Source organism: Propithecus coquereli, unplaced genomic scaffold (genome assembly GCF_000956105.1).
Source record: "Propithecus coquereli isolate 6110/MARCELLA unplaced genomic scaffold, Pcoq_1.0 Scaffold210, whole genome shotgun sequence".
In the NCBI taxonomy this organism is placed as follows: domain Eukaryota; kingdom Metazoa; phylum Chordata; class Mammalia; order Primates; family Indriidae; genus Propithecus; species Propithecus coquereli.
Window position 1 is genome coordinate 391756 of NW_012146079.1, and position 18697 is coordinate 410452.

Consider the following 18697-nt stretch of genomic DNA (forward strand, 5'->3'; position numbering starts at 1 on the left):
TGATTCTTGTAGTATGTAGCATCTCCACTCTGTGTGCTATCAATACTGTGAACATCTTAGATACTTAGCCTCTAAGGAAAGCGTTAGGTATGCCATGCCTATAAGATAGTGATGACAACCATTTAATTAGAAGTAGGCTTCAAGTTCACAGTGCACAGCAATAGATATAAATTGAGTGGTTAATATAGGTGAGGATGTGATAGCTGCTATAAGAGCTCCAAAGTTTAAGGTACATCTTTGTCCTCAAAACACTACCAACTTCAACTTAGACACAACAATGTCAAATACGTTCCCTCCAGGGAAATACCTTCACCCCAAATATTCTTGTTTCACAACTGCTCCGGCTGTCTCCAACTTCTGTTCTCCCTCTTTGCATCTCTCACTCAACTCTTCCTGCTCACCTCCAGTTTCATAGAGTAAATCCACCAGACTGGAGCCCCTTCCTCCTTCTGTGTGTTAGACAACTACTGCATGCACCTGTCTTCTCTTCTTCCCCCAGTCTGGGGGAAGTAACTCCTCCCCTAAGATATCTCCTCTGGATCCTTTTCCATTCCGATTTCAACCTCTCCCTTATAACCATCCATATGTTTGTTTTGTTATTGTTATAGAAAAACCACTTAAACAACAAAGAAGAGAAACAAAAAGCAGTTTCTTGCCTGTTTGTTCTCTCTCCTCTTTATAGTCATCCTTCTCCTCACTCCACCTGCTCTTATGGCCCTTTTTGGTGCTACTGTTACTGTGCCCCCTTTTCTGTTTTCATGGCCGGTCTTTTAGGAAGTTTGTCTGTTTTATTAGTCTTTTGAAAGAACCAGATGCTTTGGTTTGTTGATTATCTCTCTGTTCTTCTGTTTTTTGGTTTATTTGTTGGCTTTCCATTTCACACATTTATATAGTTCTATATACTCTCTTTCTAACCTATTTACTCTTTCTGGCTTTGTCAGTTGTGTGCATAATGTATTTTTTTTAATTTTCCTTTTTAAAAAAATCGTATGTGTACAGCTATAGTTTTGCATTTAAAGTCTACTTTAACTATATCCAAGTAGTTTGAAATTATAAAATATATTTTATAGCCATTTAGTTATAATTTGATATTTCCTCTTTAAGCACTGAGTTATTTATGTGTATATTCATTATGTCTGTTTCAAATGTAGGGATTTCATTTGTTGGTTTTGTTTGTAATTATGTCCCAATTGATTTCCAGTTAATTGCACTGCAGTCAAAAAACTTAATCTATGTGATACCAACTCTTTAAAATTCATCGTGACTTCCTTTTGGGTACTGTGTGGAGTCTGTTTAATGAATATTCATATTTCCTTGAAAAGAATCAATTTGTTGTGTGTATGATTCTATGACTAATCAGTTCTCAGCTGCACATTTTCTCACGTTGTAATGTCTCTGAAACTGGCATACGTCTGACAGTGGACGGCACCTTATCATTGAAGTGGCCTGATTTTAAGTCATTGAACTGAGGGCACTGCCGACCTGAAACCACTTTAATTAAATTCTCTGCTTTAGCTTAAGGGACTGTTTTGTTTTGTTCTTTATGAGGCCTGGTAGTGTGAATTCAAATGGAAAACCTGCATGATTCCCATGTGACTTGTTTATTTCATCTGTCTGCCCTTGTCAGAGTTGAGACAAGTAAGTTTCCTTGCCATCCCTTTCCCCATAGGCAATTCTTTTTCATTTATTTTTACATGAGTCCTTTAGTATCTCAGTTTATGATAAGTGTGTGTTTAGGGAGGAACTCTTCTATTAAGACTTTTTCTTAGTGGTGTATAAAATAATGCTATTTCTAAATCCATGGCATGTGAAATTAGTGAAATACAGCATATTTTTAAAATAAAATTTATTAATCATAAATTTCAAATCTACATCATTACTGATTTGTAGAAGGCTGCATTATAACCTCCCACTATAATTGTGGAATTTTCAGTTTTTTAATTCTGTGAAGAATTTAAACTATTTGTTTTAAAACTATATGGCTTTTAATCTCTTGAGGGAATGTTCTTTTTTATCATTATACAACATCCCTCTTTATTGCTAGTGATGCTCTTTGCCTAGTAATTCTCTATCGATTTATATTTTTTCACCAGCTTTTTAAAAAATGTTTCCCTAGTATGTGTTTTCCATCTGTTTATTTTTGTTTGGGCTATTTTGGTTTAGACATGTCTTTTCTAAACAGCATTTATCTGAATTTTTATTTTAATATCCATTCTGTTAGATTTTCCTTAATGGTTGTTTTAAATTCTTTTATATTTATTACGACTGTTGACATACTTTGATTTATTGCTACCAACTTAGTATATACTCAAGTGTGCTTTTTTTTTTCTTTGCTTTTTTTATTTTTCTTTCCAGTCTCCTACTAGATGAGAAAGTTTTCTTTATTCTCCCCTTTTTGACCCTTTGCTGGACTGGACTTTGTAGATTTTTATTTCCAGTTTGTTAGCAGTTACCCTTAAAACATAAGTTTTCTAACAAAGACTAAAGTCACTTATTATTATATTGCTCCTCCCAGGCAATCTAAGGAATACTTTGTCCTAATTTCCTTGTTATCGCAAGTTTTAGTCACTGTTGCTGGCCTCCAAGTAGAGATTTGTCCAAATTCTTTGTTATGGTCTGGAGAAAAGAATTTCAGGATGTACCACATAAGCCAAGCAAGCAACAGCTTTTTATTGAAAGTAAAAGTACACTGGGGGCAGAGGTGGTGCGGGGGAGCAGACAGGCTGGAAAGAGAGAGGCTGCAGGGAGGAAGTGGTTATGAGTCTTTTGAAGTCTTACTAATTGAAGGGAAGAATATTCAAGGCTAAGGGGTTGGCTTTTACTATTAATAAGAATTTGGGTAATAATTCCTAGAATTGGGTTCCCTCCCATTTTCATACTTTACGTGGTTGTTTCAGAACTGTCATGGTGATTTCAAGGGCAGAGAAATTTTAAAACCACAATGTAGATGATATTATAAGTAACCAAAGTTCATGTAAGGTAGTAGAGATAGCTGACAAGCCAATTGAAACTGGTTCTTGCCTGAAGTTATCAGCCCCTCTAGTTAACTTCTGATTGAGGGTTTTCTTTAACATCCGTACCCACTCTGTAAGCCCCTGCATCTGGTCTCCGCCTTGTATCCTAGTCTCCTACTCTGTTGCCAGTTTTTAGGCTCAAAAATCAATGATCATTTAAGAATTCAAGTTTTATTAAATAAAACTATACTTAATGAATTTGTCTTTTTACCACTCTTCCTAGACCCTTCTGGATTAACTTTTCTTCTTGCTGATGAACACTCTGTAGTAGTTCTTTCACTGAGGATTTTCTATTAGGACTTAATTGGCCCAGGAGTTATGTAGAAGTGGGTTTTGAAGTTTCCAAACGTAAGGGATTTTCAAAGTTGTCTCTTTTTTCTTTCTTCCTTTCTTAATTATATAAAGATTACGTAAAAGAAGACTGTCTGCATGAGAGTTAATTCTTTGCAGTTTTTGAGACAGGAGGCTGGTCAGTAAACCTGATCTAGAACTCCATCTCATTGCCTGTGTTTTCTAAGACTACTTGTGGTCTTGCTGTTAGTTCAGGTTCTCTAAGAAGCAAGTGCCAAGAATGGATTTTTTGGGGAAAAACAGGAAAGAAGCCAGAGGAAGCTGGGACAGCTGTTAGACCTGATGCAGGTCCAACATCCATGGAAGAGGGGGAAGGAAGGAAGGCTGGGTGAGAAAAGTCTTAGACTGCAGTGCAGTTATAAAAAAGTTTTGGCAAAGCCAAAGGGAAGTCCTTGAGCCAGCTTCATTCTTTAGAAGGGTCTTGTGTCTCCTAGGATTTCACCTGCATCAGTATCTTTGATGCTCACTCACTAGTCTGAAGCAAACCTGGGCCTCTGTGCAAATGATGTGATGGGCTTCAGAGCATAGCAGCCAAGGCCCTCAGGTCAACTTCTTTATTCTGCAGTTGGAAACCCAGGAGATCTGAAAGGTGCATACTGCCAGGGAAATGGTACATTTTGTTTCTTTTATTTTTAATAGCTACCTTTAAATTAACAATATTCCTTTATTTAATATCTTTGCCCCTTTCCAAATAAAGTAACACCTTCAAATTATTTACATTTTATTAACACTGTTCCACAAGTTGGTGACCAATATTTCAGGTCTTTCCTATTTTTTCATTTTTGTGAAAGATGAGAGCTATAATATCTATGTTTAGTTTCATTTTTTTTTAAGATGGACATCCCAATTTTCCAATGCCATTCATTGAAAAGACCTTTCTCCTTTGAGTTGTCTTTGATCCTTTGTCAAAAATCAAATACCATTGACTGTATTTGTGTAAGTTTACTGGGTACTCTACTCTTTTTCATTGATCTATGTGTCTATTCTTTTGCCAATGCCATGCTGTCGTGATTACTATAGCTTTATAGTAACTTTTGAAGTTAGGTGGTGTCAGTCCTCCAACATTGTTCTTCTTCTGTATGGTGTGGGCTATTCTAGGTCTTTTCCTTTTCAATATAAACTATGTAATCAATTGTCAGTATCTACAAAATAACTTGCTAGGAATTAGATTGGATTGTGTTGAATCAATAGATTAAGTTGGAAACAACTGACATCTTGACAATGTTGAGTTTTCCTATCCATGAACATGGAATATCTCTCCATTTATTTGGTGGTTCTTTGATTTCTTTCATCAGAGTTTTATAGTTTTCCCAAGACAAGAATTGGGAGTTTCTGGCCATCTCCCAAACTCACACCAAATCCATTTTATCCATAACCTATGTATATATATATATATTTTTAATTTCAAATTATAATCATTCATATCTGATATATAGGAAAGCTGTTGAGTTTTGTTTGTTGAATTGTATCCTGCAAACTTGCTATATTTGTTTATTAGTTTGGGAGTTATTTTGTAGATTGTTTGGCATTTTCTACATAGATATATTAATCTGCAAATAAAAATGGTTTTATTTCTTACTTTCCAATCTATCTACCTTTTATTTCCTTTTTTGTCTTATTGCAGTAGATCTAAGACAAAAATATATTTTGACCATGGTTATCGTCTGATTCCTGGTTTTAGGGCCTTTTCTTAGTTGTTGATCTTTGGGATTAGCATGGGTCTCAACTTACATTGTCCCTCAGCACCAGTCAGTGCCTGGAAATGTGTCACTTGGATTTTCAAGCTTCTCTTCCCTCTTTTGTCTGAGCTGATACTTATTCTGGTGTTTAATTACCTTTTTTTCTAAAAGCATTTGGCTGCTTGAGATCACAGTTCCCCTGAAGATGAAAATACCACAGTTTTTCAGTTTAAGAGAAAAGAAATATCAGTTTATCCTCTTACCATTCTGAATGCCGATTTTCCATTGCCTGGAGCAAAATAATTGGGATAAGAGCATTCTTTGTGCTTTTTAGAAGATATGGAAGATTTCTCAAAGGCCTTTTAATAATAAATGAAAGGGGATTTTTTTCTTCCTTATTGGAATAATAAAATTTGTTACACTTCATGTAAGTTCCTATGGGGGGTGGAGAAAGGAGATGGAAATGAAGATGATGATTTAGGATTCCAAAAATTGCAGTTACTTGTGGAAGGCTTCAACTGAAAATAGATCTTCCTCTTGAGATTTTAGTTTGTTCTGAAGAATAATATTACAAAATCCAACATTGCACAATAAAAAAAGCAAAAGCAAGGGAAGATTTATGATGATGATCCTTGGCAGTTCGTTTAGACTGGTATGCTCTCTTGGCCTTGCATTTAATACCAAGACGCTTTATGTTCTTGGTTCTGCCTATATGGACTAAATTGAGTCATACATGTGCTATTCTCATTGTGTGTATAAACTCTCATTTAGTATCTGGCCTTTTTGCCGTACTCCCAAAGGACAAGAAAGTAAGAGGGAAAGTCACAGAAGAACCAAAGGCAGACTCCCAGGTCTACTTAGACTGGGTCAGGACTGACTTGCTGACTTGCCAAAAGGCCAGTCCAATCATAGACTGGTGTATAAGAAACAACCTCATCAGATCCTTCACGTCTACCCCCCAATACAAACATAACAGTGTCTCAAAATAGCCTGAAGTGCCACGTTGGCAATTGAGCCAGAGAGGGAGGACTTTGGTCCCAAAGCTTGTTGGCATTAGCATTAGAGGGAGTATAAATTAATAAATGACCTATTCCTGTCTGCACAGAGCTTGGGGACTCAAAAGAACATGAGAACAACAACTCAGATCTGAATTGCGATATTAGCTTCAATGACAACTACAGCTATATTTGTGGTAGGAGGAAGGGGAGCTTAAATTAAATGGATTTGCTTCTTTCATCAAGTCTCTTTGCTTAGCTGTTGACTATGATATGTCTGTTAACTAGGTACCAGGAAGCTCTGTATGTGTGTATGTACGTATGTGCATAAACGATAGGTCATGAAATACGAAATAAATTCATGTGAAGTACAGTCAAGCTAAAGAACATAATTTCTTATGGCACATCTTTTACATGATTCCAGGGGAAAAGCATATATAATTTTTCCTACACAAATGAAGTAAGAAATCCTCTTGGCTGGAGCTGCTACAAACTTTCTTCTGAGCCAAGGGGGATAAACTGTATAGATGAGTAGGTAAGGGTGGTTGCTCCACCCTGGCATTGGCTTGCTCTCCCCTGGGAGACCAGACATACTGACATCAGTTTTAATTTATATAAATGCCGTGTGTATAGTCATAATTATGTGGGGGTATGGGAATGAGAGAAAGGAATCGCTCTCCTTAACTTCTCTATGTGAAGAAGTTGTTCCCAGTCTTATTTCACTCTGAATACACCAGGAAGGCTAACAAAGACTCTTTCCTGCTGGCTGCTACAGTGATAACAGGACTCTCACTTGTAGATCTTACTGTGTCCCTGGCAATCCAATAAAGCCCATTACATACTTGATCTCATTTAATCCTCACAAGGATCGAATTAGGTAGGAAATGCTGTCATTCTCCTTTTACAAATGCGGGAACAAAGCTCAAACAAGTTACGTCAACAAAGGTCCACTCTGGGTGGAGTGAGAACTGAATCTTGGTCTGATGAGGGTGGGGAACCTGTGGCTTTGGGGCCACGTGTGTCTTTCTGGATCCTTGAGTGTGGCCTTTTGACTGAATCCAAATTTTACAGAACAAATCCTTTTATTAAAAGGGGTGCAGTGGAGAAAGATGAAGCTTTTCTTGCCCCTTTTGGTGCTAAAAAAAAGAACAATCTTGAAATCAGAAGGCTGCAGGTTCCCCACCCCCTGGGCCACTTGTTCAGCAGAGGATCATTCTTTAAGGAAATATTTATCAAACAACTCTGGGTGCCAGGTGGTGTTTAGGCACTGCGGCTAAAGCAGTGAACATAAAAGGTAAAAATCCCGTATAGAGATTAAATTCTAGTGGAGGGAGACTGACAGTTAACAAGTATACAAGATATCTCGTATTTCTGATGGTCGTGAGTGCTGTGGAAAAAAATACGGAATATTCGGGGGGCTGCAGCTTTGGCTTTCCATAAGGATCTCGCTGAGCAAAGATCTGAACAGGTGAGAGAGACAGCCACGTGGACCCTGGGTGAAGAGCATTCCAGGTGCATAAAAGAACAAGAGCGGCATCATGTCATGCTCTGTGAGGCCAGGTCGAGGCGAGCAAGAGAGTAGTAGGTAAAAGGTGTAATATCACTACTCTAGTTGCAGCGAGAAATCTCTCTGGCATCAGCTAATAAAAAGTAAAGTAAAACCATGGATGATTCTGCTGATCAGCCCATCTTTAAATTACTCACCCCTGATTGCTTTTGTGAATGTTTTTTTTTTTTTTTCTTGTAATCAGAATCATTCCTGGAGCTGCACATCAAAAAGTTGTTTTAGATATGCTTCAGATTGTTGAAGAATAAAGATTGGGAGATGCTGTCATTTTCTGAACATTATCACAAAAGGGTTTACCGTTCTTGAAGCAAATATTTGGTAGCAGAGAAAGTGTTGAGAGAGTGACCCAGATCTTAGAGCACCAGTGAGCATTTGCCAGCTCATGGACCTGAGGCAGGAAATGGCAAATGCTCTGTCCTGTGCCTTGGCTCTTTGATTTGTTAACCCAGTGGAAATGTTTTTCAAGAAAGTCATTGAACAGAGATTGCATTTTGCTTTGTCTTTGCTCTGCCATGTGCAGTGCCTGGCAAATAGGGACTACCTGCTCCCTGACAAATTAGGGAAAAGCAGCGGGGCCCTCTTCCAGGACTGCGACAAAGTACCACCAAAATTGTTGGGGTTCAATTCAAGGTTTTATGATATACTCAACCTGAAGTAAATCCCATTCACAGATGGGAAATAACTGATGGTAATAACTGACAATATGCTGTTTAAATAGTATTTCATTTGCGGAGAACATGCTTCCCCATAGAGATCATCACTTGTGGCAAGAAAATACTATTTTAGGATAATGACTAACACCTCCTTCGGTTATAATAAAAACCAAGTTTTGAGTCATTCTTTATGTGCACATTTCCCAGACACATTTGCCTTAAAAACAGATGAGAAGTTTAAAAGAATATAAAATCATTCTCAGTTTGTGGTGTGGCCCCTTTTCAAACAAAGGAACCAAATCTGTCTATTTTTACTATCTGTAGAACGTAACTCATAGACAAAAACAATATCCAATGGAGATCTTTAAAGCAATATTATACCCTCTTAAAAATATTTCTAGAATGCCATTTTAAAAGACACATATAGCCATTATTTCTTTGTACTCACATTGTATGTGTATGCATTTCTGATTTTTAAAATTATTATTTTATTATGGAAAAGATAAAAGATGTGCAAAGGTAAACAAAATAGTACAATGATCTTCCATGCATCCATCTTCCAACTTCAACAGTTTGGTTTTATCTCTATATACCTACTGCTTGCTTCCTCCCATATTATTTTTGAAGCAAATCCCCAACAGACATAATTTCATTCATATGCATCTTAGCATGTTTCTCTGAAAGATACCAGATACCCTTTTTTTTTAAAAAAAGCATAGCCACCACCAGTTTCACTCCTAAAAAAAATATTGCCCTAATTATCAACAAATACCCAGTCACTGTTCAAAAGTCCAATTAGTTTATATATAACTGATTTTATTTTGTTAGTTTGTTAGAACAGGATGTAGAGAAATTCTGACCATTATAATTACATGGTATCTCTTAAGTTTCTATAATAGATTTCCCTGCAACACTTTTTCCCCTTTGAAATTTAGTTGTTGAAGAAACTAGATCATATGTCCTGTAGAGTTTCTCCACAGTATGGGTTTTCCTGATTCTATCTTAGTGCTGTAGTTTATGATCCTATGTCCTCTATTGTTAGTTAGCTCTAGACACTTGATCAATTACAAGTTTGAATACTTTGGCAAAATTACTTTATAAGTGGTATGGTGTGTTCCACCAAGAAGAAGCATGACATATTTAGTTGTCTGTTTTTGTGATGTTACCAGCCTTTGACAATCGGCATCTAGATGCATTAATTCATTATGGTTTGTAAAATGGTAACACTTTTTTTTTAAAGAAAATCATTCCTCATTTTGCATAGAGTTATTCAATGGTATGCTTCCTATATAGGAAATGTGTGATTCTTTCTCTTAGTTTACCAGTTTTCAAAATGATGAGTTATATCTCTAGCATCTTCCAACAGTGAACAAATCCTTTTTTTTCCTTAAATATCGTAATGAGCTGATGGAATTAGACATATCTGATGTGTTTCAGTCCTTCGAAGTTATTGTTGTTACTGACATACTGACATGTTCCACCTTTAAGTTCACCTCAAGTTCTTTCGACATGACCTCCCCTGCTGTCTTCTTTGATAAGACACTCCAGGTTCATTTTGTATATTTTTTCTCCATGCCTGAATTAATCCATTTCTCCAAGCAGCTCAGGTTCTGTTATTTGAAATGGTCTTTGGAAATCACAATCTAGATTCTCATATTGTTTTTGCAGTTGATTAGTATTGTGACTAGACTTTTCAGTGGACAGAGCTAGAATTAAAATACATTGTTACTTCATACTAGTACTTGCAGTTCAAATTCAGGGCAGCATTCTGTGAGATTCCACGTTCTATGTCCTTTTCCCATGCTGAGAATCCTGACTTGGCAGTCTTTCTGTCAGCGTCTCTACTGCCATTTTATTTATCTTTTTGAAGCTCATCCTCCAGTAGATTTCTTGATAATGGGTTGGTCATAAGAACAATATTCCTTGAGTTCTTTCTTACTGAAAACAGTTTTCCTGTGTCCTTTATATTCATGGACAGTCAGTTTGGTTGGATATTAAATACTCGGCTCACACTTTCTGTCTTTAGTGTCTTAAATATGTCACTCTGTCGTCTTCTGATGTAGAGTGTTGAGGTGTATATGGATGATGAGACCAGGTAGGTCTCAAACTCCTGGCCTGAAGCCATCCTCCCGCCTCAGTCTCCCAAGTAGCTGGGACTACAGGCATGAGCCACAACACCTGGCTTACAGTTGCTTGTGTTGGATGCCTACATCATTGATTTTATACCTTTCTTTTTAATACAGGCATTTTAAAGCTCCAAATTTCTAAGTACTGTGTTATCAGCATCCCACACATTTTGATATTTCATGTCTTCATTTTTATTTAGTTTGAAATATTTTCTTATTTCTTTTAGGATTTCTTTTTTGACCCATGGGTTATTTATCATAGTTTTACTTCATTTCCAAATTGGAGATTTCCTAGATATTATTTTTGTTCTTTCATAATTTAATATCACTATGCTCAGGAAACATACTCGGGATAATTTCAGCCCTTTGAAATTTATTGAGATTTGTTTTATGACTTAGCATATGGTCTATGTTGATGAATATTTCATGTGCTCTTGTATATTCTACCCTTGATTGTTCTGTGATGCTAATTAGGTCAATTTGTTGACAATATTCAAATATTCTATATATTTAGTGATAATTTTATCTAGTTCTCTCAATTACTGTGAAAGAGGTATTAAAATATCCAATTTGATTGTGTTTTTGTCACTTTTCCTTTTAGTTCTGCATTTTTTGCTTCATAAATTTTGAAACTTCATTAGGTACATATACATTTAGGATTATTATGTCTTCTTGATGATTTTGATATTTTATCATTGTGAAATGACACTCCGGTGATGTTCTTTGTCTTGAAGTCTATGCTAATAATAAATAGAACCATGACAACTTTGCTACAATTACAGTTTGATGGCATATTCTTTTTCCATGGCAATATTCTTCTCATCCTCATTTTTACATGGAATTAGTTTTACTGACCTTTTCAGAGGGATAGATGCATGAGGATAATTTTTCTAGCTTCACTGATCTAAAGTTTTCTTTTTTGTTGCTTTTGCACAATGGTAAATGTATTTTACCTGCATTTTTTATTTCCTTTGTTCTTGAGTTTATCCTGCACAATTTGAATTCACTCTCAACATTTTTTCTCAATGCAGAGCTTTGCCCTAAAAGGGAGTTTCTCTTGGGGTAGTAACTAAGAGGTCAAATAGCCCAGACTACTCCCAGTCCTTTCAGAAGTTGCCAGCTCCTTTCTTCTCTTCCACATGTTAGAGTGTGTAAAACCGCTTCCAGTTTCAGCTGCAGTTCTCAGATTGGCCTTGACACTTTTCAGAAATACCTCTTTGTAATTTGAGGGTGCTTTTGCTTTTAGAGGAGTTCTCCTGTTGCTTCTCTCTGCTTTGATCCCATTGCAGAGAAGTATATTTGTATCATCTGATGTTTGTAGCAACAGAAGTGTGGTGCTAACCTTGTCCAGGAAGGGCCATTTAAGAATCCGGATCAGGAGGTTCTTGATTGTTCATTGGCCTCTGGAGTTGTCTCTTACTGTGATTACTGCATTTTCTTATGATATAACTCCACTTCTTTTTGTCACTTGCTTTTCATGTGCCAGGGTCATTTTGAGGGAGTCTCATAGAATACAGCCTGTGTAGTGAGGAAGGTCCCAGGTAAGATGCCTGTCCTCTTTAGTGATCCTGTATTGTTATATAGTGGATGGGACCCTCCTAGTTTCAGATTTAGATAAAGGAGGTAATTCAGAAAGGATGGAACCTATCCCGACCACCCACCACCCAAATGGGTATCTTTTGTATTATGTAAGTTTGAATTAGCTGAAGGCTACCTAATGCTGGGCAGGATTACATAACCGAAAATGCCTCTAATATACGAGGTACCTTGATAAACTTATTGCCCTATTATTTGCTTGGTTATTTTTTGAAAGTGCTTTATTCTAGGGAGTGGGGTGATCGAGTGCAATTGAGACAGCATTCATGATCCTCAGATAATTCTTCTGCTACTAGGGAGGCTGAGGCAAGAAGATGGCTAGAAGCCAGGAGTCTGAGACCAACCTGGGCAATATAGACCTTGGTCTCTAAAAAAATAAATAAATAAATGTGAAACAAAATAAAAAACAAAAGTCAATAAATAAAATAAATTTGTGTAAAACATTCACAAACGCTTTGGAAATTCATTTTTCCCATTGGATTTCAAAACTGTTGTTTATGATAATCTCTATTTCAAAGATGAAAAGCCTGGTGCATGATGATATTAAATGGTTTGCTCATATAGCTAGTCACAGACTCAGGATTTGATGTCTTCTCATTCTAAATCCTATATTCTTTCCTTTATACCATGGAGCCTCATGTTAAAATTTTCAAAATGTTCTGAGACAGCTGAATGGATGACCCAGCTATTACAACTTAGCTATGGCTACCCAAACAGACTGGCTTGCTCAGTAACAACTTTATGAAGTATGAGGACCACAGAAATGATGAAAAAGAATAAATTGGTAGTCAAAGATTTGAGACCTAATTTTAGCCTAACAGGTCTCAAATACTGTTTAGACATATAAGGAAAATAACCAGTTTTCCCAGGAGGGATCTATGTGTGTACTTTATCAGTTTTAACAAAATGTGATCCAGATATGTCTTTGACTACTTGTGCTCCCTGCCATCGACTCTCCGGGCAGTCCTAACACCATCCACACATTCTGCCAAACGCATTCTAATGTCATTATCATAGCTTGTGGCAGCCAAATTCTCACATACCATATCCACTTCACAGCCTGACTCTTTCTCCAGATTAATTGACTATACTGTGTCATTTCTCCAAGGAGGCTAACTAGGGAAAAAAATATAATTCCTGAAATCCACACATTTGGTTAAATCAGCTTTGTCATCTTTCCCTGGAACCTAAAAGCTGGTATCTCTGAGAATTTTGCTGTTCAGAAACAGGCGTAAGGCAAGTTTCAAAACAAAGCAGGTTAGTCACACATTGGTAACCCGTCATCAGGGGTAGCTGTGAATGTTTTTATGTGTGATTCTCAGTCTCCTTTAATTTCTGAGCAAACTCACCATAATGATGTCATTTTTTAACGCTCATATTATTTTTCATGGTAGGGATTTGAAATCAGCTACTAGACAAGCCAAATCCACACAGAGATACGTGTAAATTTGTGTGTTAGTGTGTGTAGGTATATACAAATATTTTTAGTCATTGGGCAAAATCAAGTTGCCTTAGAAATTTCTACTCCAGAATAAATCAAACTTGAGTTTTTGTGTAGCAGAAATAATGTTGGCCCTAGGCCAAAGTGAGGGGAAAAAAAAAAAAGACAAGGGGTATTTATTTGCACGCTACCCCTGTTTGCAGCATCTCTGACCTTGCTCTGACTTGTAGGCTAGGTTCCTTCACCATGGCATTATTTGCTGTATCGGTTGGGCTTCTTTTCAGGGACTAGAAGACTTTTGTTAAGTAAGAAACCTACCGTTTACTAGTTGTGTGTTCTTTGTTGAATAATCCTTTTGAAACTCTTCTGTGCTCCGTGCAGCTATGATATGAAGCAACCTCTTCTGGAGCCTGACTGTGAGCGGTCTACTGTCACAGTGCTGGCTGCCATATTGGTCTCTCCTCAGTGATGGCACCAAGCTCTCTGATTGGAGACTGTCAGTGTCTCCTGGGACTCTTACTTTTTACCTCCCAGCAATTTAGAAAGACTTATAGTATATATGTAATATAATATAAATATAGAATATGTATTAGTTTGGGGACACACAACTGATATTTCATTTGTTTAGAGTTTAGAAAAAAGTTTAGGCCCCCTACTTCCAATGTGTCCCATTTTGTTGACAGGTTCATTTCTGAAATATGTCAGACATATAGTGATTAATTTTGAAAATGGAATTGGACCAAGTGTAGTTATCAGTATAGAGGATTCTTGTCAGCTGCTACTACCTATATTCAAAACTCTCACATGAAACCATAAGAGAACTACTGTTGGTGCCTACAAAGTTTAAGCCCTCTCGATCATAATAATTGTGCATGAATGAAATCAGCATTTGGATGGAGAATATCCCATACTGGAAAATAATCATAGCTTTTATGTTTTTGTGTGTGTGTGTGTGTGTGTGTGTGTGTGTATGTGTGATTTGACAGCTTTTTGGAGACTGTAGCCTATTTCTTCATGAAACCAAAACTTGGAGAGAAGGAGGTGTCCCCAAATGTTTTCTTCAGTATCTGGCATGAATTCAGCTCTGACTTTAAAGACTTCTGGAAGAAAGAGAACAAACTTATTCTACAAGAGAGGTAGGTATTTTCATTTGCTCAATGGCATTTTAAATCTGGTATTTTATTAGGTGTGACACCACTGGGGTTGCCAACTTTTGTAGCCTGAATGAAAAATTAGATGGCCCCCAACCTGGGGTAGCAAGTGGAAGAGGGTGCTGACATTTGGCAAAATTTGGTGTTTGAGCAAAAAGAGTCAGCATAGTGATGCTATAGGGAATAACTGGGTGTGACAGTTTGCCAGGACCACTGTCCGATAAAATGACTCCTGTGATGAAAAGGCATAAAAGTAGACCATGTAAGAAGGTTTGTACAACCCTTCTGGAATGATAAACCCACTCATCTCGAAAGAGGGATAGCAAAGAAAATAAAGGTAAGAGGAATAGTTTCTGGTTTTGCTCAATCCATGAGACATTGTCAATTTACTGTTCATATCAAAATTTCACCCACATGTCACCAAGAAACACAGATGATCAATATTTTTTAAAAGACCTTTCAAGGTTCTTGTAGAATTGCATCACATTTCCTAAAATAAATCTTTTCAGGAATAAAGGGAAATTTCTCTCTTAAGAGTGAGAAACAAAGTCTCTGTGATTATGAAATTCCATAGAGCTGTATTAAATACCAAGTCATAAAGAAAGCTGGCCCTCTCATGGCAGCATCTCCAGGTAGCTGCATCTAGTGGGAAAATGAACAGGAAACGTAATCTACACTATAAAGTAAATCCTAATACCGAACCAGTTAGTATACTTCCTAATATCCCTACCAGTGACTTTGCTTTAGATCTTTAGAAAACTTATGTCCTGAGGAACTTTGTTCATCACTACCACAAAATTGCACTGTTTTCTGCTTATTGTCTTCATTTTGGTCTACTTACACACAAAACTACGATCGTTCACCTAGTTTTCACGTGTAAGTCAATTTTGATGCCTCCTCAAACCAGGTGAAATGAATTGCTAACATTTACTGAGCGCGTAGACTATGCCAGACTTGCATTGACTCCTCTAATTAATCACTTAGACTCCATAGGTCTGTCACAGAAGAAATGATGCCTCAGTGAACAGTAGGCAGAAAAAGAGAGTGGTTTGAACAGAAGGAAAAGCCTTTAAACATCCACTTTAAAAGATAATGAGCTTATTCTACCTCCAAATGCATCAGTAGGAGTTAACATAAAATAGGAGATTTTAGTTAAATGTCCATGCAGGTATAGGCACAAAAGATCATTGCTTAAAAATAAGCTTATTTGAATCATTGTTCTTTTCCTTCAGATTTAGCCGTGTATTGAGTGATTTTTTACCAAAAGCCTTGTTCAGTTTGGAAAATTGTAAAGAGGAAACATTTTTTTAACCTTAGCATGCACATCACACATAACTTCCTTTCATATCCCTCCCGGGGTCTCCAGATGCCTCCTTTCACCTCTAATCTAAACTTGTTCCCCTGGAAAAGGGCTAAAACTCATTTACACCAAGATTCAAAACAGAAATAGGAGGATTTCACATTGCATGATTATTTGCATCGTATCTGGGATGAGAGTCCTCATGAGAGTGGCCATGGTGCAATTTAGCATCAACAAGATGGGATGGATGACCCCGTCACTTTGGAGTAGCTGCTCTGATGTAGTTCGGTGAGCAAGTTCATCACAGGGGGAGGATGTCTTGGTCCTGTCTTGGTGTAGCCTGTGGAGGTCCCAGGACAAGCACATGGCTGGACACCCTCCTTGTAGCTCTCTTCTACTACCGCATGCCAGAACATAAGCAGGTGGGATGCCCCTCAGAGAAAACGTTGAGACTGACTAATTCCGATGCACAGCTCCCTGAGCATCCTCATGGTCCCATCTGCTGGTGTCTCCCTGGGTCGTGTGCACCCCAAGTCCACTGGCTCTGAGCCAGCACGGCCACAGGAATTGCCGGAGGACTGCAGCCCTTGTGGCCCCACTGCCTTATGAATTTAGTCCAGGCCCCAGGCTGCTCTTTGTCTGCCAGCAGTGGGGCTAGTGGGAACTCGGACTTGAGGGTCGGGGGAGGACTTAGGTGGGAGGATTTCCCTTTGGCTGGGCTGGTCAAAATGCTCCCTCTGTGGACAGCAGCAGAATTCTGCCCTGTGCTGTGCTTCCCTGTGCCAGGGGATGGGCTGGTGTAGGCAACGCAAGGTCATCTTTCCTGCCCTCTTCAGTGCCTCCTTCCTTGGTATAATGTTAAAACCAGGTGGTCTGATCACTCACCTGGTTTTTGGTTATTCTGAAGGTGCTCGCTTGTGTGGATAGTTGTTGAATTAGGTGTTCATGCAGAAGGACAATTGCTGGAAGTTTCTATTCGGCCATCTTGCTCCGCGCCCAGACTCAAATGCCCATGTATTTCTTGAAATGGTGAATTTCTGTATGCCCATGTTGAATAGGTCTGCTGTCTTTCTAGTCAATGTGGTTTGGATTTCTAAGTTACTACTTAGTAGCTACTACTTACTGCCAGCTACTTACTACTACTTACTAGCTACTATTTACAACTACTAAGTTGCCACTTAATAGCTCCAGAATTGTAGAAAAAGTCAATTATCCTTCAAGAGTTACAGTTTCCTAACCTGCAAAATGGAAATGGTAATACCCATCTTGCAGTGCTATTGTGTAGACTAAATGAGATGATGTATTAAATATTTAAAGTATATAGCATAGTGTCTACATTCCCAATGCTCAATGGCTGTTTTTCCATCATTTAATAAAAAAATGACATCCCAGTCATGGCTCCCTACAAGGACCCATGTGGATGTGTTGCTAAGGCATGTTAAGCATCTTAAGAACATAGTCTATAAATACAAAGCATTATTGTGACTCAGCTACATTCTTGGCTAGGTAAAATGTCTTGGTTCAGAGTCCAAAAAATGAACTTTTGTTTGAAAATGTTACACTATGGATTCCTGTTTCGATGCTTAAGAAGCTGACCCACTGGTTTTGTCATGAGTCAGAAAAAGTGTTTTTCCATCTACTTGGAACTAGGTGTATACAATTATTGATAAAAATCTACTTTTTTAAAAAAAAAATCTATACTTGTCATCACTGAGCAACACAAAACATAGGAAAAATATTTTTTTAAAAAATTCTGAATTCGGCTGTGTTCACCAGAATATGGAGAGTAAACTAACATTTTACTCTGCCAAGCATCTCCCCAAAGATCCACAGAGCCACAGCTGTGATGTGTAAGGCAATGGGCGATCCTCATCTTTTATCTTCAGGAACACTAGCATTAGTATCACCTGGCCACTAATGAGGCCCCTGTGGAGCTAGAATAAGAGCTGTATTATTGAGAAGAAAGAGATACAAATTGATTGAGAATATGTACCCTTTTGACCCTGATTAAGGGGCTATGACATGGGTCCTGAAAGAAGAGGATGGGATTCCTAGAACAACTTCATTTCACACTTTTGCTCTACTTTTTTTTTTTTTTTGCTGAGACAAGAGTCTCACTCCATCACCCTGGGTAGAGTGCAGTGGTGTCATCATAGCTCAGTGCAACCTCAAACTCCTGGTCAAGTGATCCTCCTGCCTCAGCCTTCCGAGTAGCTGGGACTACAGGTGTGTACCACCACACCCAGCTAATTTTTTTCTATTTTTGGTAGAGACAGGGTCTTGCTCTTGCTTAGGACTTTTGCTCTGAGCTGAACTCAGTGTTTAGGTAGACTGTGCAGCTGTATAACTATGTGAAACTATTTGTGACTATTCACTCATTCCATATTGAGTTTTGCTAGGCACTGAGACATTCCAGTCCCTTAAATGAGGGTCTCATCGGCTTTGAATGAGCAGTGTATCACTGGTGTGGTGTAACATGCACTGGGAAAAAACGAGGAGGGGGGATTCATTCTGCCCAGAGGAGTTTCAGCGTGGAGCCGGGAGCAAGCGTAGGATTTTCACAGGCAGTCCGGGAGGTTAGGGCATTTTAGGCAACAGAATCTGGCTCTGGCAGCTGGGCCCCAGACCTCATAATATGTAGTGTGGCCTCTCATGATTTCATTTTTAGTCAGCTTAAGACATTTTAATTTAATAAATCAATTGTGACATTAGTAAGGGTTATGTTTAAAGTGTTGTCTAACTTAATTTACTGGTTTATTTTACTTTGAGACAGGTAGTCTTTGATGAACCAAGATAGAGGATAGCTACTCCTCTAATTGCACAA

At 37.9% G+C, this 18697-nt stretch overlaps 1 protein-coding gene across 1 annotated transcript in view; it reads left to right on the forward strand.

Annotated features, from left to right (window-relative positions):
• The window catches only part of FMN2 (formin 2), a 343234-nt gene that overhangs the window by 300784 nt on the left and 23753 nt on the right, over window positions 1–18697 (forward strand). Inside the window, 1 exon segment of the mRNA XM_012644334.1 lies at window positions 14409–14558. Coding sequence (XP_012499788.1) covers window positions 14409–14558 — 150 coding nt within the window.